The 23,526-nt window shown below is 35.2% G+C and overlaps 1 protein-coding gene across 7 annotated transcripts in view; it reads right to left on the minus strand.

Moving 5' to 3' along the window:
- Window positions 1-23,526, minus strand: part of SENP7 (SUMO1/sentrin specific peptidase 7) — a 190,787-nt gene that overhangs the window by 79,340 nt on the left and 87,921 nt on the right. For 4 of the 7 annotated variants that reach the window (XM_010841983.1, XM_010841984.1, XM_010841985.1 and 1 more), the window contains exons 6-7: window positions 12,457-12,654; window positions 3,118-3,312 (exon numbers count right to left, since the gene is read on the minus strand). The exons of 1 other annotated variant lie outside the window; for it this stretch is intronic. In XM_010841983.1, the coding sequence (XP_010840285.1) occupies window positions 3,118-3,312; window positions 12,457-12,654 (393 nt within the window). The remainder of the gene's footprint in view (window positions 1-3,117; window positions 3,313-12,456; window positions 12,655-23,526) is intronic. 2 more of the 7 variants (XM_010841987.1, XM_010841986.1) reach the window with 1 other exon arrangement.

Here is a 23,526-nt window from a genome sequence, read left to right on the forward strand (position 1 = left end):
CTTTTCCAATGAGTCAACTCTTCGCATGAAGTGGCCAAAGTATTGGAGTTTCAGCTTCAACATCAGTCCTTCCAATGAACACCCAGGACTGATCTCCTTTAGGATGACCTGGTTGGATCTCCTTGCAGTCCAAGGGACTCTCAAGAGTATTCTCTAACACCACAGTTCAAAAGCATCAATTCTTCGGCGCTCAGCTTTCTTCACAGTCCAACTCTCACATCCATACATGACTACTGGAAAAACCATAGCCTTGACTAGACAGACCTTTGTTGGCAAAGTAATGTCTCTGCTTTTGAATATGCTATCTAGGTTGGTCATAACTTTCCTTCCAAGGAGTAAGCATGTTTTCATTTCATAGCTGCAGTCACCATCTGCAGTGATTTTGGAGCCCAAAAAAATAAAGTCTGACACTGTTTCCACTGTTTCCCCATCTATTTCCCATGAAGTGATGGGACCAGATGCCATGATCTTTGTTTTCTGAATGTTGAGCTTTAAGCCAACTTTTTCACTCTCCTCTTTCACTTTCATCAAGAGGCTTTTTAGTTCCTCTTCACTTTCTGCCATAAGGGTGGTGTCATCTGCATATCTGAGGTTATTGATATTTCTCCTGGCAATCTTGATTCCAGCTTGTGCTTCTTCCAGTCCAGTGTTTCTCAGGATGTACTCTGCATATAAGTTAAATAAGCAGGGTGACAATATACAGCCTTGACGTACTCCTTTTTCTATTTGGAACCAGTCTGTTGTTCCATGTCCAGTTCTAACTGTTGCTTCCTGATCTGCACATAGGTTTCTCAAGAGACAGGTCAAGTGGTCTGATATTCCCATCTCTTTCAGAATTTTCCACACAGTCAAAGGCTTTGGCATAGTCAATAAAGCAGAAATAGATGTTTTTCTGGAATTCTCTTGCTTTTTCTATGATCCAGCGGATGTTGGCAATTTGATCTCTGGTTCCTCTGCCTTTTCTAAAACCAGCTTGAACATCTGGAAGTTCACGGTTCATGTACTGCTGAAGCCTGGCTTGGAGAATTTTGAGCATTACTTTACCAGTGTGTGAGATGAGTGCAATTTTGTGGTAGTTTGAGCATTCTTTGGCATTGCCTTTCTTTGGGATTGGAATGAAAACTGACCTTTTCCTGTCCCGTGGCCACTGCTGAATTTTCCAAATTTCAGACACTCTATCAGATCTAATCCCTTGAATCTAATGTCAGTTCCATTGTATGTTACCACATAGTACTATGTAAGGGATTTGGTCTTAGTCACATAAGGCATTTTTCCTTAAACTCTGAGTTGTTATGGCAACAATCTTTAAGACTAGCTTTAAACCCAGAGCTGATGATTACACAACAAAACAACTCATCCTACTCCAGGGTATGATCTTCCTTAAGTTCTGTACTAATGATAATACAACAAAAATGTACCTTGCTTAAGAACATGTTTCTCCTTAACAAAACCTTATGACTAATCTTGTTATCTTGTGGGAGTGGGTCTGGTAAGACCTTTACAACCTTGAGACATTTTTTTGATTTACTGTTAATAACCAGCTCAACAAGTATACAGCTCCCTTGCTAAGACTAGTGATGGGGCGCTCTCTGTCCCCCTTCCCATGTCTACATCAGAAGCTTTCTCTGTCCTTTTTCACTGTAATAAATCTTCTGCCACACAAAAGCTCTAAGTGATCAAGCCTGGTCTCTGATCCCAAAACTAAATCTTCTTCAGAGATCATGAATTCATGAATCTGGTATCATTCACCGTAAGCTACCAGTATCTCTCCTTAAGGAGCTCACTGTCTAGTATAGGATGAAGATATAAACACTTCTAGTGCAAAATGATAAAATACATTTCTACTACCTCTGATTATATATTAAATTTATTAGTAACTGGATAATGCCACTGAAACACTCTTTTTTATTTTCAGCAAATTCAGAAAAAGGATAAAGTTAACACTGTCACTGAGAATTCGCTAAGTAGAATCTAAGTGAAACAGAAAATATTCTCCAAAAGAAGAAAAATTCATAAAATTTATGTTAATAAGAAATAAACAGAATTTATAAAAACAGAATGTTATAAAGTAAGAAATTTATTATAGATACTTTAAAAGGTAACTATGAATACTCTTTAATGTAATTAGCCTTAAAAGAGAAATACAAACCAGAAGTTACCTTTGGATGATTAGGGGTAGAAAGGCAATTAAGATTGGATCAACAATTATTCACTCAGATCACAACTATTTATTGTACTGTTAGAAAGCAGAAAATAAAATAGAGTTTCACGGTAAATGAAAGTTAAAAGATCTAGTATTATGTACTAACTGACATCCCCAAGCTTTTTAACCACAATTTTTTTTTTTTTTATTTACAACCACCATATGAGCCTCTCCTAGTACTTTGCTACAAAGTCATTCAGTCATGCCCAGCTCTTTGTGACTGTATGCACTCTAGCCCACCAGGCTCCTCTGTCCATCAGATTCTCTAGGTAAGAATACTGGAGTGATTGCCATGCCCTCCTCCAAAGGATCTTCCCAACCCAGAGACTGAACCCTTGTCTCAGGCATCTCCTGCACTGGCAGGTGGGTTCTTTACCACCAGTGCTACCTGGCACTGCTGATTTCCATATTTCTTATTAATACAGTTAAGCTATGTACCAATTCAGCTACCTCATATCATTTTTTTTGGTGAGGAATGCATACAATCACTCATTCAGCAGATGCTTAGTGACTAGGCAGTGTTCTAGAATCTGAGTATAAAAACAATAAAAAAGAAAAGAAGGGATGGATGGATCGATGGAGAAACAGATGGGTGGATAGGACAAAGAAAGATGAGGAACAGACATATGTCAGGGGAATGAATTTCAATTACACCAGAAAAGATGCAGTAGGTAACTAAATTTTCATTACAAGCCTACATCCATTTTCCCAAACACAAGTAGAATGATCAGTACTTTCTGAAACTGACTCTTAACTATGGGCTGCTGGTTCCCATAGCAACTCCAGTCACCAGAGGAGAAAAGTTAACACTAGTTATTTAGCAGTAACACATTTCTCAGGGGAGAACAGAAGAAGGCTCATGAGAATAAGTGCACAATTTATTTTATTTTGAGTAGAGTTATCACTAAACATACCTTTCAGATAAAAAGAAGTTCTTGTGAGGATTTAGATTTTGACAAGATTCTAGGCTGCCATCAGATGATGAAGAAAGCTGCTCTGATTGCAAGTTGTCTGTATCACCCAAATTGGCCTCAGTTACAGATGAGGTCTTTATGTATTTTCTTCCTAACTTCGTTCCCAGGACATTCGTCAATATAACTCTGGGTATCCTGTCATATAAAATAACAAACACTGTACTATACTGAAATTTGCAGTAAAAAAAATTCTAGGAAGTTGAAGTTTCAAACATTTTCAACTTAGCATAAGTAATCTATTAGAATTATACCATCCTGGAAATCAACCCATAAATACTCAGTATTTTGGATGAACACTCTTTTTTTGTTTCTGGAAGTACTTACATCTTATAAACTGGCATAGATTGGCCTGCCACTATATGGCTTTAAGTATACTAGTGGATGCTATTGGAACTGCTTAAAATTTTAACCAATTTTTCTCAAAAAAAAAAAAAAAGGTTTTTCCTTTCCAGTAGTTATTAAAAATACAGAGACTACAAACCAATTCAAAAAAATCTTTATTCTCTTTCAACAGAACGGTCTTTGGTAAATAACAACATATTCATAATTGGCAAATGATAAATGCTAAATCCAATAAGAAAGACATCATTCAGACTGCATCTATAGTAATGACAGATTCCTTAAGAAAAACAGCACATATATTGATGGTAATAAATATGTTTTACATAATAGCATCAGGAAAAAGGGTCAACAAAATTAATGTTTAGAAAACTAAAGCATAATTTTTAAATTGGTGGGATTCATATAAAAACTAGTAATGCAAGCCTGGTATCTTCTTAAACAGAAGAGGATGGCCTAACCTTCCGTTTAGCCAGCTGTTATTATGAACAACTGATACTCGTTGCCATACCACAATGACGTCTTTAAAGCAAATACCTGACCCTGAACTAACAGGCCTAGATCAAATTATTGTGATTTTTAAAATTTGTGTTAGCATTTTCTTTAAGTTTTCCTATCTCCTGTTTATGAGATGTCCCCCCTGACTGTCACTTGCAGCACTTCACTGACATTTTGTGAGAAATAACAGATAACACCTAGAAAGGACCAAAGTACTTTTGTTTAAGTAAACAATGTGAGCTTCCCTGTACTCTGCTACATTTGCTATACCACTCAGAAGGAAGGGAAGGGAAGTCGCTCAGTCGTATCCGACTCTTAGCGACCCCATGGACTACAGCCTACCAGGCTCCTCCGTCCGTGGGATTTTCCAGGCAAGAGAGGTACCCTTCAATTTTCACTACAGAATAGAAGCACTGTGTTCTTTTCACTATGTTCCAGACAGTGCAGAATTTCAGATCCTAGGAGAAGTGTAAAATAATTCAGTCTTCCCTTTATTTTAAACATGAAGAACTCAAAGCTCATAAAAGGTAAATGGTTGCCCAAGTATAAACAACTCTAGCTCCTAGAAGAACCTAGGCTTTTGGGTTTTTTAAATTTTATTCCATTACACTGCATTTTCAATACTAACTTGCCACAGCATCCAGATAACTGAGTTTATCTGTAGATACTTTGCTGCTGCTGCTGCTAAGTCGCTTCAGTCGTGTCCGACTCTGTGTGACCCCAGAGACGGCAGCCCATGAGGCTCCCCAGTCCCTGAGATTCTCCAGGCAAGAACACTGGAGTGGGCTGCCATTTCCTTCTCCAATGCATGAAAGTGAAAGTGAAGTCGCTCAGTCGTGTCGACCCTTAGCGACCCCATGGACTGCAGCCTACCAGGCTCCTCCATCCATGGGATTCTCCAGGCAAGAACACTGGAGTGGGTTGCCATTTCCTTCTCCAATGCATGAAAGTGAAAAGTGAAAGGGAAATCACTCAGTCGTGTCCGACCTCAGCGACCCCATGGACTGCAGCCTACCAGGCTCCTCCGTCCATGGGATTTTCCAGGCAAGAGTACTGGAGTGGGGTGCCATTGCCTTCTCCGGTAGATACTTTAGGAATCCTTAAATATATCCATTTCCAGAACAACCTCCACAAAAAAGTACTGGGTTGATTAAGCAGTATATGATCTTAAACAAGGCTATGGTAAATACAACTCTCTGAACTCAAGAGTTTAAGTGAAGGAAGAAAGGAAATAAAGTAAGCCATTTAGCACAATCACGAATTGTGGAGAGTGAAGAACAAAGATATTTGTCTTTCTCCTCTCATGATTTAAGCCTCTAAGATTCCTATTTATTACTGTCTACTTTGTATATTTGATGCCTGACAGAACCCTCCTTAAAATCCTGGATTTGAAGTAGGAATGAAGACAACAAAAGACCAGTAAGGAGTCTCAATATTTCTTCTGACCTCACACTAGGAATTGCAGGTAAATGAATAAAGAAAACTCAACTGCAGTTCTCAATCTTTAGGGAGAATGTAGGATTATTAGAAGAGAGAATTTTATTCAAGTAAGAACTATTTTTCTTCAAATCAATCAGTTCAGTCGCTCAGTCGTGTCCAACTCTTTGTGACCCCATGGAATGCAGAATGCCAGGCAACTCCTGGAGCTTACTCAAACTCATGTCTATCAAGTCAGTGATGCCATCCAACCATCTCATTCTCTGTCGTCCCCTTAAATTTTACTTACTTTTAAGAGATGAGAGAATTTGATACACTAGTTGATAGCTCATTTTAAGAATTGATGATATACTCTTCATGTTCCCCTATCATTACTGAATTCTAAAATGTAGTTCGTAACAAAATAATTCAAGAACTGTAGTATTTAAAATGTGGAGGATAGAAGAAGAAATATCCTCCCAAGAAAAAAATCAGCTATAATTCACTTGTTTAAATGCCTGACTATAGTAAGTTTAAGTACGTTTTTAAACGTTGAGTCCCTAAAGAAAGCTCCAAATAGGAGAGAAAAAGTCCATAGAAGGGTAGTTCTCTACAAAGTACTGAAGAGAATAATCAGCAAAAATAAGCAAACAAAAAAATGTACAAATATCAGCAAGGAAAAGAATAATTATAAAGATTAGAATTCTCTTTTGAATAACAAATGATCATTCTATTCTATTACGGTTTGTTTTGCTGCTAGATTGTTGAAGAAAGAAAAACCAGAGCTATGAAAAAAGAACCTTAGAAGGTAAATGAGAATTTTTAAGCTAAACAAATAGTTTAAAACTCTTTCCAAGAAGAGAAAAATTTGAAAATTCCCCCAAAACCCATTTGAAAAGATTATACACGAATCTACAATAGAAGCCACAGCTCTAAAGTACAAAAGCCCTAAAGGGCTCTGAAGCCACCAGAAGGCTCAAGGAGCTAACTTAGTATGTCTACCATGGCAAGTAAGCCAGAAAGAAAAACACCAGTACAGTATACTAACGCATATATATGGAATTTAGAAAGATGGTAACGATAACCCTGTATGTGAGACAGCAAAAGAGACACAGATGTATAGAACAGTCTTTTGGACTCTGTGGGAGAGGGAGAGGGTGGGATGATTTTGGAGAATGGCATTGAAACATGTATAATATCATATATGAAACGAATCACCAGTCCAGGTTCGATGCATGATACAGGATGCTCGGGGCTGGTGCACTGGGATGACCCAGAGGGATGGTATGGGGAGGGAGGGAGTTCAGGATGGGAAACACGTGTGCACCCATGGTGGATTCATGTTGATGTATGGCAAAACCAATACAATACTGTAAAGTAATTAGCCTCGAATTAAAATAAATAAATTTAAATTAAAAAAAATAAATAAATAAAACACTTTGGCCATTTAAAAAAAAGGAAAGCATTCTACTACTGTGAACAAATGCCACAAGAAAAAAATTAAAAATAAGAATATTTAAAGGTTAATGAATTCAATATCATGTAAAATATGTAATAAAGTCCAATCCCTACTTTACTTATGAAAAAAAATTAAAGGTCAGAAAAATGAAAAGCAGTATGGGCACAGAGTTAGTTAAGAGCAAGGACTTTGGAGTGAAACACAGGTTGAAGTGTTTCAACTTCAACTAGTAATTATATAACCTTAGGTTGGGTACTTACCATAATTTATGCCTATTATCACTGATCTCCTCATCTCTAAGATGTGGAGAATAGTAATATCTACCTTAAAAATGATTAAGATTAAATGAAATAAAAGATGTAAAGCAATTAGCACAAGTCCTGGCACACAGTCAATTTATAATAAATGGAAGCTCACTTTAATCTGCCTATTATTGAAGTCTTCCCCAAACTTATAAATTATCTTTTCAATTAGCATTTAATTGTCATAATTTATCATGCTCTGCTCTGCGATCTTAATGAAAACATCTTCTTAGAAAAGCATATAATTAAATAGTTAGCAATATCTATAGTACTCCTAGCTCTTCATAACACACACCATAGCCCAAACATCTTTCTTTAATTATTTACAACTTAATGTAATTTGGGTACCTTGAAGAAACAGAGTTTTGTGTGACAACCTTACAGAATACAAATGTATAAAGTGATAACTAAGTTCATAATATCTAAAATGCCTTTTGGTATACAATTTATAAATTAGCACTACCATGGAAATTCTAGGGCTAGCCAGCAGTACAAAAGATTCTGAATGTTAACAAGAAATATGTAAAAGTGTATACTTCATCTCTTATACTATCTCAACACAGCAGGAAGGACTGAAAGTTGCCATTTCACACAGTCCATCCAATTTTTTTCTCAAGTATGCAAACAGTATCAGTAAGTAAAACAGATTCAATTTTACTTACTAATATTATGAAAGTGAAAGTTTTAAGTCACTCAGTTGTGTCCGACTCTTTCTAACCCTATGGACAGTAGCCTGCCAGGCTCCTCGGTCCATGGAATTCTCCAGGCAAGAATACTGGAGTGGGTAGTCATTCCCTTCTCCAGGTGATTGTCCCGACCCAGGGATTGAACGTAGGTCTCCTACATTGCAGGCAGATTCTTTACCGTTCGAGCCACCAGGAAAGCCATGTTGAAAGCACATTTCAAAACATAATATGCTAAACCAAAGAACCAAATTTTGTAACAGTGAAATGAAGCAGAAAGTATACTGGCCTGAGAAATAATATCATTTATTGAATGTGTCTCTATACACATTCTGGTCCTTAACAGTTTCAATTACAAATTGTGAGTTCCACCCCACAGATAAGTAGCAAGGTAAATATAAGACTGAAATAAAAAATGGGAGAAAACTGAAAATCTGATAGGAGCTATTAAGATATCCTTGATGTTAAGAGCAAATTTTTAAAGAAATGGAACCCTTGTTGATAGATAACATAATTGCATCTGGCATTAAAGCTATAAATAACAAGTAAAAAAATAACAATACTAATTTAGTTTTTATTTTGCTACAATTTAGATGAACATTTTGCTAAAATTGTGCTGTGGCATTTAATAGGGTTTCTATAAATCTATTCTTATCCCAGATGGTATCATTCAAAGTATTACTTTCTAAATCAGTTTAAGCTACATAAATTTTTTTTTAATTTTTCAATTACCTTCTTAAAATAATATACAAGTTTTCTAAATTTACCCTTTTCTTTTACTAAGCAATATTGTAAGTGAATAAAGTATCACTCAACTAAACCATTGCTGGCTTAAATAAGTCTTAAGGTTACAGGAATACCAGGGTGTCCAAAAAGTCATACCATCACAATATCTGGAATATGTAATTTTTTTAAACTCCAAACATATATAAACTTAAGAAAAACACGGATAAATATAATTACACCATTTAGGGAAATCCCAAGAACCAGGAGTTAACTTTTTTTAACAGAATATTGTACACTGTCCCAGTATTTCTCTAATAATCTCTGGTGTTAATCAATGAAGACAAGATAAAGATGGTTTACCTCCTCAAACGTTTTGCACGTATCTCCCACTAGGTTCTTTCTTGCCTACTGACCAAGGCTTATAAAGATCTGGAAATATTCTCCCAGGAAAACAGATATGAACCACATATGGAGATAAAACCTAAACTAAAATATGGTTTATTTATTTTAAAAGATATGTGTGTATCCTACATACTGCTAGCTTGACATTTCTAAAACTCTTGACTCGTTCCTTCATTATTTAATAAGACTGATTGGGATCACATATTTTCTGTTTTTCTTCTCAACTTTATCCAGAAATTAAAAGGCTAAACTGTCTTCATTAAAGGGCAACATACTTAGATCACTACCTTTAGATCCCAGAATGTGCTTTTCTGTACATCTGAAACTATTACAACGTTGTAAATCAACTATATGCCAATATAAAATTTTAAAATTACTTAAAAATAAGTAGACAAAACTTTTAAAAAGTAAAAAAAAAAAAAAAGAAGCCATTGCTGGGAATGAATAAGTAATTTTGGTTTACTCGGTAGTTAAATTTTAAGTTAAAATTAAGAACCAAACATAAGTTTTTCTTCCTTTCATCTTTCTGAAATAATGACATCTTAGCCAAGTAAAATGAAAATAAGACAAACAGTATCATGTCAAAGTTAAGCAAAGTCTGAAGAAAGTCTAAGTCTCCTATTCTAGATAGCAAGTTCCACACAGAAAACATCTATCCAAACCTATACCCTAAACAGCTCTCCAATTTTCTTATTTGAAGCTTATAATACCTCTTTTCCTGTCTGAGACCAAAATTACAGAGCAGATCATTGGTTTGGGTGGAGGAAAAGACATTCAATCAAAGAGACTGGAACTGCTAAGTAATCTCAGCAAACGTTTATTGAGAATTCAGTATGTGCCCAGTACTGTGTAAGGAAAAAATAATAAAACGTAGTCTCTGCTCTTATGAAGCTTATAGTAAGGGAGGCAGAGAAATCACATTAAATGTTATGGGTGCTATGATACAGAAAAGGCAGCTTTCCCAAAGGGATCAAAGAAAGATGTGGCAGCTGGAATCGAAGAAGGCTTCCCAAGAAGATGGAAATGAGTTCAGTGTTAAAGACCAATATCAGTCAATAAATGGGAAAAGGAAATTTTTCCCAAGATAAGAGGACAAAAAGCTCAGAGGTATAAAACAACATTATACATTCAGTGAGCTACCAGCAGTTCCTTAATTCTAAAGCACAGTACTGAATGTGGAAGAGTAGACAGACACAAGGCTAGAGACAATCAAGGTGCAATCATTATGGACGTTGTAATGCCAAGGTAAAGAGTTCGAACTTTAACCTAAAGATTATCTGGAGCCACAGAAAGATGTTAAATAGCAGAGTGACACATACATCTTCATACTTCAGCAAAAATATGGTGAAATAATGAAGACGAAAAAAAAGACTATGCACAGGAAGCCCAATAAAATTACGATCAGAGTAATAAAGGCACAAAGTTATCAGGGTTTGAACTGGGGCAGTGATGAGAAAGAGGAAGAAAAGATCATTTGAAGACAGATTTAGGAGGCAAAAATAACTAGACTTGATAAATGATTAGATACAAAGAGTAAGGGAAAAACAGGAGCCAGGACAATTTCTAAGTTCTAATGCAAAGAACTAAGTGTGAAAAGGAGTCATATATTCAGACAGGGAGAAGACAGGAAAAAAGGAACAAGTCTGAAAACAAAGATGATTTACTCACTTTGAAACAAGCTAAACCTAAGACACCTGGAGCTGAGGGGAAGGTCTGGACTAAGTGGCAGCTCATCTGAGTAAGGGAACAGAAACACACATACACAGTAAAAAAACGAATTAGAATCTTATTGGGACTCTATTTCACATTTTATTTAAGTTTCCTGAACACATAATCTAGCTGCTAACAATTTCTGGTAAGAAAAACTATTCTGGGGGATGACGCATTACACTGTTCTCCTCACACTGTTCTAATTCAAAAAGATCAGACATGGGATGAGGGGATGGATGTCATCTGGAGGAGAGCTGGAGCTTCTTCTCAAAAGAACCAAAGGGATTGGAAGGCCCATCCCTTTAAGTAGCCCCCTTTATTTAGATCTATCAGCACAGTAAAGGAATAGCTCACCTGTACTAAGAAAGAAAACTGCTGTACTTCAGGACAATGAGAGTAAATTGCTTCTTCATAAATTACTAAAGCTAAGTGTGTAAGATTTTGTGTGCTTTAGAAAATTTAATTTACATCAGGTATGATATAGTACGGGAATTCTTGTTATATAGCTTTTTATGTTATTGCATTTTTTAAAAGAAGTGTCCTTTAAAAAAAAAAAAGTACTGCACAACACTACGTTCAAATGTTGTGACAGAGTTCTACTTTAGTTTTTAAAGTAATTGTGCTGAAAGTCACCAAGTTTCAGCTGGATCTTGGCTTAAAGCACTTATAAATTGTTATCCAGGGACTTCCTTGGTGTTCCAGTGGCTAAGACTGCGCTCCCAGTGCAAGGGGCCTGATTAAATTCTTGATCAGGGAACTATATCCCACATGCCATAACTAAGACCCAGCACAGCCAAATAAATGGATAAAAAATAAATATTAAAAATATTGCTAAAAAAAAATTGCCATTAAGGTTACAGACCAAATAATCAAAGCACCATCTAGCTAATGGCATGCTATTCTAATTGAAACTAAATACTTCCCCTAAAAAAATAATTCACTTAAGGGTTAAAACTGTAAATGGAAATACATTTAAAACATTATGTTATAGGTCAAAAATTCCCAAAGCTAATTTCTAATTTTTAGTCCCAAACTTCACATACAATTTAAAAAATATATATATAGAACAAAACAGGTCTTGTTAGTTTTCAAAATTAAACTGCATATTTATTATTAAAAATCTGGGAGTAATAATTCAAAATCATCTCCTGTTTTTTAAATGCATGTAAAATATAAGAAAGCTCACAAAATAAAAAGTGGTAAGGACCTAGATTAAATAATATTTAAAAGTTATGTTAAAGATACTTGGCATGCTGCAGTCCAGGGAGTCACAAAGAGTCAGATGCAACTAAGCAACTAAACACCAACAAATGATAAGAAGCAGAAAATTTAAAAGATCCATAGATAGACAGACATTTTTTTTTTCTTTTCATCTTTAACATACCTTTGAGATAATATTTAGGTCCTTACCTAACAAAATCTAGGTCCTCATCTACCTGTCTATATCTAGTTCTTCATTTTATATACGTGAATCTCTAAAAATATGTATATGTGAATCAAATTATTGTTAAATGTACTAAGAATATTATTTGTTTTTAAAAATAATTCTAACCCAATTGATTTAACAAAATGTAGAGTCATTAACTTTGTAAATTAAGATTGTCAGCTTTAAGATTTGAGGGAGTTACACGTGTATATGCCGATTTTCTTAAGGATCATTTCCAACAATCTTATTTTTAAGATCATTGGACTTAAAGTACTTCCAGTGCAGTAAGCTGAACAAAATCAATACTGAACAACATACCTTTCAGATAAATTAAGGCTTTGGTGAAGAGGTTCTAATTTTTGACATGTCTCTAGGCTGTCAACAGATGTCGAAGGCAATGAGTCAGACTGCACCTTGTTGGCATCACATAAATTAGCATCGTTTCTAGGTAGGGTCTTTCTGAATTTTCGTCCTAAATCCGTCCATAGGACATTCGTCAACATAACTTTGAGTTGCCTGTTATACACATAAATAATTAATACATACAGTACTAAATATTATATAATACATGTATTCATCACAAATTATAACAAATGAAAACCTTCAGGAATTCTAATTCAGTTCTTCAAGCAATTAACCAGAGTAGTAAATACCATAACAAAAAAAAATCTGCCTAACCATTCTCAAATATACATGAAAAACTAAAGCACATTTCACTTAAATTGGGATTTCCTTCAGAATTCTGTCTGAAATACTACAACTGTGGTCACACACATGCACAGCTGTTGGGATTCCTGGTAACTAATCTGTGCTTACCCACACTATCCGTGGAACAATATTCATTTGCACATCACCTCACAAAGGCAACCACTTCCTGCATTACAAATGTGTTCTTAGTTTAGTATTTGTTGATTTGGAAACATAATTAAACCTAAAGATAACAGTACATCATCTACAGTCTTAACTCTATATAGTCTTAAGATACATTTAGGTTTACCTTATTTCTAAAAATAGGTCAACTTAAAACACTGTATGTATACCAATTTCAAAAGTAAAACTGATAAATCCAAGCACTGTCAGCTTTTTGCCTCATTATATTTTGCCCATTACTCATTTAACAAATCTTTGTACCAATGATACTTGGAGAACTGTGTTCAGTTCTTGAACCATGAAACACAGTACTGTGAACAGGCTACCAAGTTGATGTAAAACAATGTCAAATGAGGAATTGTGGGAAGAATTGAAAATGTTTAATTAGAAGAGTGTCTATTCTACTCCCTAGTATCAGTTTTAGACCCTTTTTGTTTAACAAAAGTAAGAATATTAAGAAACAGAAAGCAGTGTTTGTGTATGTTTAAGATAAAACATGTCAAAGAAATGACTTGTTTGCACCTGCCCCTTGGGGCTGTATCTTCAGATCATCTAGTAGAAGAAGTGGGAGCTGCTGCTTCTTCCAAGGAGCCACTACAGAAAGCACTTACAGATTTTAGGATTATCATTAAACAATAAAAAGATGAGAGACATTGCTATGAATGAATAAAAGTTCATTCTTCATCCAACAAATACTTACCAAATACCTTCTAGCAAAACAATTGGCAACAAACAAAACAATTACAGTTCCTGCCTTTGTGGAAGTTACATTTCAAGGAAGAATTATCCAATTAGCTATTTAATTACAACTGTAATGAGCAATATGAACAAAAAGTACAGATGCTGCATTTCTACTGAACCAGATAAGGGAAGTTTTACTAAGAATATGACTTTTACTGAAGTTGAAACTATCCAAAGGAAACAAGTGGAAAATGAAGAGCGGTTCAAAAAGGAGTATAAAATGTAAATGCTCAGACATGAGGAAAGTTTGTTCAAGAAAATTAAAGGACTTACCTGGCTCAAGTGCTTAGAATGAAGAGGAAATTTGTATAAAGATGGGCAGTTAGGCAGAACTATGTGGATTATATTGAGGATTTGAAACTTAAATGTCAACAACAGTATCAATCCCCTAGTTTTAATAAAAGAATGATGATATCATAGCTGTATTTTTAAAAAGATGACTTTGATCTTTTGTGAAGAATAAAGAAAACATGAAGAGAAAAAATAATGAATTTACAGAGGTGATGGTGACTTAGGGATAATTTAATGGAATGGTGGGAGCAGAAACAGGAAAGAAGAAAAGGGACATGGATACAGCAAATGTAGGCAGTTGACACAGAGCTATGAAAGGGGGATACAGGACAAGCTGCTGCTGCTGCTAAGTTGCTTCAGTCATGTCTGACTCTGTGCAACCCCATAGACAGCAGCCTACCAGGCTCCCCCGTCCCTGGGATTCTCCAGGCAAGAACACAGGAGTGGGTTGCCATTTCCTTCTCCAATGCATGAATGTGAAAAGTGAAAGTGAAGTCACCCAGTCATGTCCGACTCTTTGCGATCCCATGGACTGCAGCCCACCAGGCTCATCCGTCCATGGTATTTTCCAGGCAAGAGTACTGGAGTGGGGTGCCATTGCCTTCTCCGATATAGGACAAGGACTGAGGATAAATGTAAGATTCAAGATAGGTCTTCTGAGTTAATTATTGGTTACTTAGCTTAAGATTGAAAATATTTGTGTAAGTTTAAGTGCTTACAGGAAAGAGTTCAACAAAGTAGGAGACGTTGATGATACAGGAGACAGAATAATTAACATTATAATTAAGTTTCTTAAGAAGTGGCATAAAAAGAGCTAGTATTTATTGAACATGCACGATATACCAGAAACTACGCTAAGCCCCTTATAATGCTTTACTTCATTTAATCCTCACAACTAATCCATGAGGTCAAAGCTATGGTTTTTCCAGTAGTCATGTATGGATTTGAGAGTTGGACCATAAAGAAGACTGAGAGCCGAAGAATTGATGCTTTTGAATTGTGGTGTTGGAGAAGACTCTTGACAGTATCTTGGATTGCAAAGAGATCAAACCAGTCAATCCTAAAGGAAATCAATCCTGAATATTCATTGGAAAGACTGATGCTGAAGCTCAGTCCTTTGGCCTGAGCTCCAGTACTTTGGCCACCTGATGTAAAGAGCCAACTCATTAGAAATGACCCTGATGCTGGGAAAGACTAAAGGCAGGAGGAGAAGGGGATGACAGAGAATGAGATGGCTGGATGGCACCACCAACTCAATGGACATGAGTTTGACCAAGCTTCAGGAGATGGTGAAGGACAGGGAAGCCTGGCGTGCTGCAGTCCATGAGGTCACAAAGAGTCAGACACGACTGAGCAACTGAACACCAGCAACTCCATGAGGTACAAAGGTAACTATTCTTCTGTAACTGAGAAGACCAAGACAGAATGATTAATAACTTGGCCCACAGTAAAATGGGTTGAATAGTGAGAGTGGGATCCAGAGCCACACACTCTCAACTCTGTTGACAGCACTCTTAACTGCTCCACTGTGCTGATTTATGATGGCCTTCTTCCAGAAACCAAGATCATTTTTTCAGAGTGATATGAAAGGTAAAGGAATACAGGGTTGAGGAGAGAAAAGGCTTCAAATCTTCATTGTGTAGAGGGGGAACACAAGACGACTAGCAAAACACAGTAGGATTATCTTGGGATTGAGAAATCCAGTAAGATTAATAATTATGAATTTATAATGCCACAAACATACTCTGTTTTGTCATTTTTTTCCCATTAGTGCTCAGCCACCTTGATGTCAGCACAATGCAAACAGATAATCAGGTTCACAAACAATTATTAATTATGAAGGAAAAAGGCATCTTTGTAACTAAACATCTGTCAGCTAGCACCTTAACCAAGTGGTCAAAGATAAGGCTACCAACAGTGGGACAAGGAGATATTATGTATCCTCTGATATGACGCGATAAGCAAATGACATCAGCTAGGAAGCATTCTTGCCAAAAATGTAACATGGACCTAATCATAAGGCCAAACCTAGACAAATTTTTAAAATCTAGTATATAAGACATCTTACGAGACAACTGGCCTGAGCTCTTCAAAAAAGTCAGTGTCATGGTTTAAGAGGGTGAAGAGATGGTGGGATTATTCTAAGATTAAGAGACTAATGAGACATAAAAACCAAAAAATATAATGCACGAACCTCAATTTGATCCTAGATTTTTTAAAAAAAGACATCTTGGAGACATTTAGAGAATTCTGATTCTAGATTTTACATGAGATGATAATATGAAATTATTATAGGGATTTCTCTGGTGGTCCAGAGATTAAGAGTCCACCATGCAGTACAGGGGATGAGGGTTGGATCCCTGGTCAGGGAACTAAGGTCCCACATGCCATGGAGCAAATAAGCCCACATGTCGCCCTAGTCAGGTTTCTGTGTACCATAACTACTGAAGGCCGCACAGAGCAACTATTGAGCCCGTGTGCAGCAACTGGAGAGTCTGTGCACTATAACCAAAGATCCCACATGATGCAATGAAGACCAGGTGTGCCACAACTAAGACTCGACATAGCCAAATAAATCAAGTAAATATTTTTAATGTAATTAAAAGCCAAAAATGATATTAAAAAAGAAATTAGTATAAATCTTCTTCATGATGTATTGTGGTTATCATGTAAAAGAATTCCTTGTTTTTAAGAAGTACAGGCTAAAGTATTCAAAGGTAAAGTGCCTGATGTCTGTGACTTATTCTCAAATAGTTCTGGAAAAAGTGTATGTGAATGTGCATATGTGATATGCACTTAAATATATGAATGAAAGACTGAGAAAGCATAAATGTGGGAAAATGTTAACAATATTTCGCATGTTTGTTATTCTTAACAAAATAATTCCACACCTGGAATCCTGTACCAAAAAAATACAAAACGTATGGGGAAAAGTCATGCATGAAGATGTTCATCACAGTATTATTTATAACAGCAAAAAAATATAAGCAACTTTAAAATCCCAGCAATAGCAGAATGGTTAAGTATATACCATGATAAAACCGCTTAATAGAATGTTACTTATTGGTCTCTTAAAATCTTCTACTTTAAATTTTAAGGATGGCTGGCTGTGCTGTTTCCTGCTTTCTATTTGTCTTTATTTCTATTTTTTATGCTAAGCAAACACTATTTATGTAGAGAAATATCAACCAATTTATTCTGTAAAGAACAGTAAACATGCTTACCTAGCCAAAAAACTATTAATTAGTGAAAAGAAACTATTTTTTACATTCAGGATTACTCTTTTATAAGGTTTTACAACTATTTAACTTAAAATTCTAAATGATCAAATGAAAACACTTGTAAAATCCTAAGGATATATAAGTTCTACTTTTCAGTCTGATTAGAAAACTGACTATTAGTAATCTGCTAAATTATTTGAAAAAATATCCTAACGGTAATTTAAAAATTGTTAAATATGAAAATCTCCAATGTTGGAAAATGTCATTTTTCTATTCACCCAAATCAAGTAAGAATCACGACTGGTACATGTTATGCATGGCTGAGTCCCTTCAACGTTCACCTGAAACTACCACATTACTAACTGGCTATACTCCAACACAAAAAGTTAAAAAAAAAAAGAATTACCATTGGTGATTTTACTGGTAATTCTAATTATTGGTTCTAAGTGAAAAAGACAATTGGGTTCTCTGTGAAAATACTTATTTCACATTCATAAATTTGCTTTATTGTAATCTGACTAATAATATTCTAATTAAAGGTAAATTTTTAAAACTTCTATATTTAAATGCCCTAGCATTCTTTTTAAAAATCCCTTTAATACTTATTTAAGAATATAAAAATCATCTATAAAACACATTCCAGTTTGAAAAGAATAATCCAAATAAATATACCTCACACTATTAGCCAGGGTTTGTTACTCTATTTAGTTAAGTATCTAGAGACCACATAGGAATCAACTCTTATATTATTGATTCAGAACATTTTTTTAGGATCTCATTTTATTTATGTTTTATTGGAGGATACTTGCTTTACAATGCTGCAGTGATCTCTGACATACATCAATGTGAATCAGTCATATTTATATACATTTCCCTTCCCTCCTGAGCCTCCCTCCCCTCTCATTTCACCCCTCTAGGTCGTTACAGAGTGCCAGGCTGGGCTCCCTGTGTTATATAGCAGCTTCCCACTAGTTACCTGTTTTATACATGATAGTTTATATATGTCAATGCTACTTTCTCAATTTGTCTAACCTTCTCCTTCCCCTGCTGTTTCAACCAGACCATTCTCTATATTTGCATCTCCATTTCTTCTCTGTAAACAGGTTCATCAGTACTATTTTTTCTAGATTCCATATATGTGTATTAATAGACAATATTTGTTTTTCTCTTTCTGACTTACTTCACTCTGTGTAACAGGCTCTAGGTTCATTCACCTTGCTACAACTGACTCAAATTTGTTCCTTTTTATGGCTGAGTAATATTCCATTGTATATATGTATCACAACTTCTTTATCATTCACCTGTTGAGGGACAGCTAGGTTGCGTCCACGTCCTGGCTATTGTAAACAGTGCTACAATGAACACTGGGATGTATGTGTCTTTTAGAATTGTGGTTTTCTCAGGGTATATGCCCAGTATGGGATTGCTGGATCATATGGTAGATTTATTCCTAGTTTGTTAAAGAATCTCCATACTGTTCTCCACTGTGGCTGTATCAATTTACAATTCCACCTAGCCCTATTATTTCTACAGATATTCAAATAGAAACTTAAATTCAGAATAAAGAAAAACATTCAAAACCTAAACTTAGTATTTAGGGAGACACACTTAGGTGGCAATACTATCCCAAAAAAGTAAGATTAGGAGACAGGTTAGTTTTAAAGGAGAGGAAAGGGAGTTGTAACTACAAAGGTACATGGAATTTCTGGGCTAATTTTCTATTTTATACCTGAATGGTGGTTATATAAAAACATATTAAATTACAATAAATAATTTATTAAACAGTTTACCCTTTATTCATTTTTTGGTAGATGCGTTATATTTCACAATAAAAATAAAGAGTAGAGGACAGCTAAATGAAGATCTCCACCTAACCCAACATTCTATTGATGATATATATACCATCCCTGCTAAAATACATGCATAAGCTTTTTTTTTTTTTTTTTTTTGTGGCCACACCTTAAGGGATCTTAGTGGGATCTTAGTTTTCTGACCAGGGATCAAACTGGTGCCCTTTGCAGTGGAAGCGAGGAGTCTTAACCTCTGGACTACCAGGGAAGTCTCATCTAAGCTTTTCTTTTTTACTATGATTTATTTACTTGTCTACAATAGGTCCTAGCTGCAGCATGTAGGATCTTCAATCTTCATTGCAGCATGCAAACTCTTGGTTGCAGCAAATGGGATCTAATTCCCTGACTGGGACTCCAACCAGGGCCTTCTGCATTGGGAAAGCAGAGTCTTAGCCAATTGGACCATCAGGGAAGTTCTCACCTAAGCTTTTTAGAATCATCCAACAGTCTATTTACAAAATGTCCCCTTCTAAGCTATGAATTATTACTCTACTATTCATTTAATGTACAAGGGAAAATAGTTGCTGATTGATGTACTCAAAGTTTAAAAATTATCACTCCCAGAAAATAAAAATTATATCACATTTCTTCTGTAGTACTTATCATACACGTAAAAATCTGTAATTATGAAAAAAAAAACTAAGCAAAACCACAATAGAAAAAAAATCTTTTTTCAAATTTTGTTCAATTTAAATTTTTCAACAAAAGCAGTTTTTCAATGAATGCATAAATATTAAACTTGGCTAAATTCAAAACTCAGGAAAAAAAAAAATCACTTCTCAAAACATGGTGTCCTATTTTTAGATTCTAGAAACTGACAGCTGGAATGAAGGCAATGTTTTAGTTTCTTTTTTCATAATTTAATTTTAGTATTTCTTGTCCTTCAAAAAAAAAGGGGGGGTGCAGGAAATAAAAATATGCTACCACAAAACATGCCTCTTTGGCACAAGGATTATTTTGAACTGAAAGCAACTGAGAGTAGATGCCAAAAAGGCTCCCTGTCCACTCACTGCTTGCCTAAAAGCAGGTTTACACTATTTATCACCAGAGACTCTTTATCAGCCCAGGAATATAATTCACATAACAAGCCTTACTAATCAAACATTATCTCCTATTAGTTTCCCCCATATACGTTCTATTCCACAGTTCGCCATCCTTGGAATAGCAAATCTTTTTCCTCTGTCTTATCACTTCTCTAGAAATTTATTGTCCTTTGTTAATACATTATATAAGCCTAAGCTGTAACTACTCCTTTGAGTTACTCTTTATAGAATTTCTCCCATGTATATGCACACTGCATGTGTTGAATAGATTCTGTTTGTTTTTCTTTTATTTATCTGTATTTTGTCTGTCCAATTATGGCCCCAGTCAGAGAACCACTGCGGGGTAGAGGTTTGTGTCCTTCCTCCTCAAGGACAAAATAAATGAACACATCACAGAAAAGACACACGAATAGCCAATATGTATGTGAAAAGATGCTCAATATCATTAATCTCATTTTTCTGGTCTTTTAAAAACAGTTTGTCTTTTCAAAAAATGGGAAAGGGAGCAAAATATTTCAACAGATACTTTAGAAAATATACAAAATAACAACAGACACATGAAAAGATGCTCAATATCATCATTCATCAACAAAATGCAATTATTACCACAATTAGATATCACCACATGGGACTTCCCTAGTGATCCAGTGGCTAAGATTCTGCACTCAAATGCAGAGAGCATGGGTTTGATCTCTGACCAGGGAACCAGACCCCACATGCAGCAACTAAGCCTATGTGCTGCAACCACTGAACCCACAAAAATAGCCCACATGCTGCAACCAAGACTCAGTAGAGCCAAAACAAACAAATAAAAAAATTTTTTAACATAGCTCTTAAAAAAAAAAAGATATCACTACACATATATTATAAGGGATGATGACAGAGACTGACCATACAAGTCCTGACAGGAAGATTGAGGAAGTAAAACTCTACTGCATTGCTTGTGCAAATGTAAATTGACACAATTACTTCTGGAAAACATTTGGCGGTTTCTTAACAAAGTTGAAAATGTACTTTCAATGACTCAACAACCCATCTCCTAGGTATTTACCCAAAAGAAATAAAAATGTGTCCATACAGGCACTTGTACATGAGGGTGCACACAGCAGTTTTATTCATTGTAGTATTCATTTTACACAGAACTAGAACAAAAATATTTTATATTTGTATGGAAACACAAAAGACCCCAAATAGGCAAGGCAATCTTGAGAAAGAAAAACAGAGCTAGAGGAATCAGGCTCCCTAACTTCAGACTATACCACAAAGCTACAGTAATTAGAAGAGTAGATATTCGCACAAAAACAGAAATACAGATTAATGGAATAGAACAGAAAGCCCAGAAATAAATCCACACACTTATAGTCAATTAGTCCATGACAAAGGAGGCAATAAATACACAATGGAGAAACACAGTCTCTTCAATAAGTGGGGCTGGGAAAACTGGATGGCTATATGTAAAGTATAAAATTAGAACATTCTCTAACACCATATACAAAAAGAAACTCAAAATGGACTAAAGCTCTAAATGTATGACTGGACACTATAAAACTCTTAGAGGAAAACATAGGCAAAACACTCTTTGACATAAATCACAGCAGTATCTTTTTGGATTCACCTCCTAGAGTAATTGAAATAAAAACAAAAATAAACAAATAGGACCTAATTAAATTTAAAAGCTTTTGCATAGCAAAGGAAATCATAAACAAAATAAAAAGACAACCCACAGAATGGGAGAAAATATTTGCAAGTGATGAGACAGACAAGGGATTAATCTCCAAAATATACAAACAGCTCATGCAGCTCTATATTAAAAAAAAAAAAATCAAACAACCCAATCAAAAAATGAGTATAAGACCAAATTAGACATTTATCCAAACAATACATATAGATGGCCAAGGAGCATATGAAAAGATGGTCAACATCACTAATTATTACAGATATGCAAATCAAAGCTACAATGAGGTATCATCTCACACTGGTCAAAATGGCTATCATCAAAAAATCTACAAACAATAAATGCTGGAGAGTGTGTAGAGAAAAGGAAACTCTCCTAAACTTTTGGTTGGAACATAAACTGGTACAACCACTACAAAGGACAGTATGAAGATTCATTAAAACAAATACAAAAATAAAAACAGAACTGCCGTATGATACACCACTGCCACTCCTGAACATAAATCAAAAAAAAAATCATAATTTGAAAAGATACACGCACCCCAATGTTCACTAAAGGTCTATTTAACAATAGCCAAGATATGGAGGCAACTTATATGTCCACTGACAGAGGGATAGATAAAGAAAATGTGGTACAAATATACAATAGAATATTACTCAGTCCTAAAGAAGAAAGATCCATCTGCAAAGGCATGGATTGACATAGAAAATACTGTACTTAGTGATACAATTCAGACTGAGAATAACAAGTACTATGTGAATATAAAAAATGATACAAATGAATCTATACACAAAATAGAAAAGACTCACAGAAACAGAAAACAAATTTATGGTCACCAAACAGGAGAAGAAGGAAAAGAGGGACAAATAAGGATTATGAGATTAACAAGTACAAACTACCATACATAAAACAGATAAGCAACAAGGATTTATTGTATAGCACAGGGAATTATATTCAATGTCTTCTAATAATCTACAATAAAATATAATCTGAAAACATATACAACTGAATCACTTGGCTATACACACAAAATTAATTCAATATTATAAGTCAATTATATTTCAACTTTTAAAATTACTGATCACAGATCACCATAACAAATATTATAATAGTGAAAAGGTTCTGAAATATTGCAAGAATTACCAAAATGTGACACAGAGACACAAAGTGAGTAAATGTTTTTTTGAGAAACGGTGCCGATAGATTTGCTCAATGTAGGGTTGCCTGCAACATTCAGTTTGTGAAAAACAGAGATCAGTTCAAGATGGCAGGGTAGAAGACGCGCTCTCACCATTTCTTATGAGAGCATCAAAATCACAACTGCTGAACAACCATCAACAGGAAGACACTGGAACCCACCAAAAAAGATAACCCATATCCAAAGACAAAGGAGAAGTCCCAATGAGACAGTAGGAGGGACACAATTACTATAAAATCAATTTGTAAAAAATGCAGTATCTGCAAAGTGCCAATAAAGTGAAGCACAATAAAACAGAGTATGCTTGTATCTTATGAGTAGTGTCCTTATAAAAATGGCAGAAACAGATATACACAAAAGGAAGACAATATGAAGACATACAGGGAAAATGTGTAAATATGGAGGACTGAATGCCTGAAGAAAAGAGGAGGGAGACATGGAACAGATCATTCCCTACTGCCTTCAAAGGAAGCATAGCCTTGCTGACACCTTGACTCAC

This window comes from Bison bison, unplaced genomic scaffold, assembly GCF_000754665.1.
Source record: "Bison bison bison isolate TAMUID 2011002044 unplaced genomic scaffold, Bison_UMD1.0 scf7180017864168, whole genome shotgun sequence".
NCBI classification, from domain to species: domain Eukaryota; kingdom Metazoa; phylum Chordata; class Mammalia; order Artiodactyla; family Bovidae; genus Bison; species Bison bison.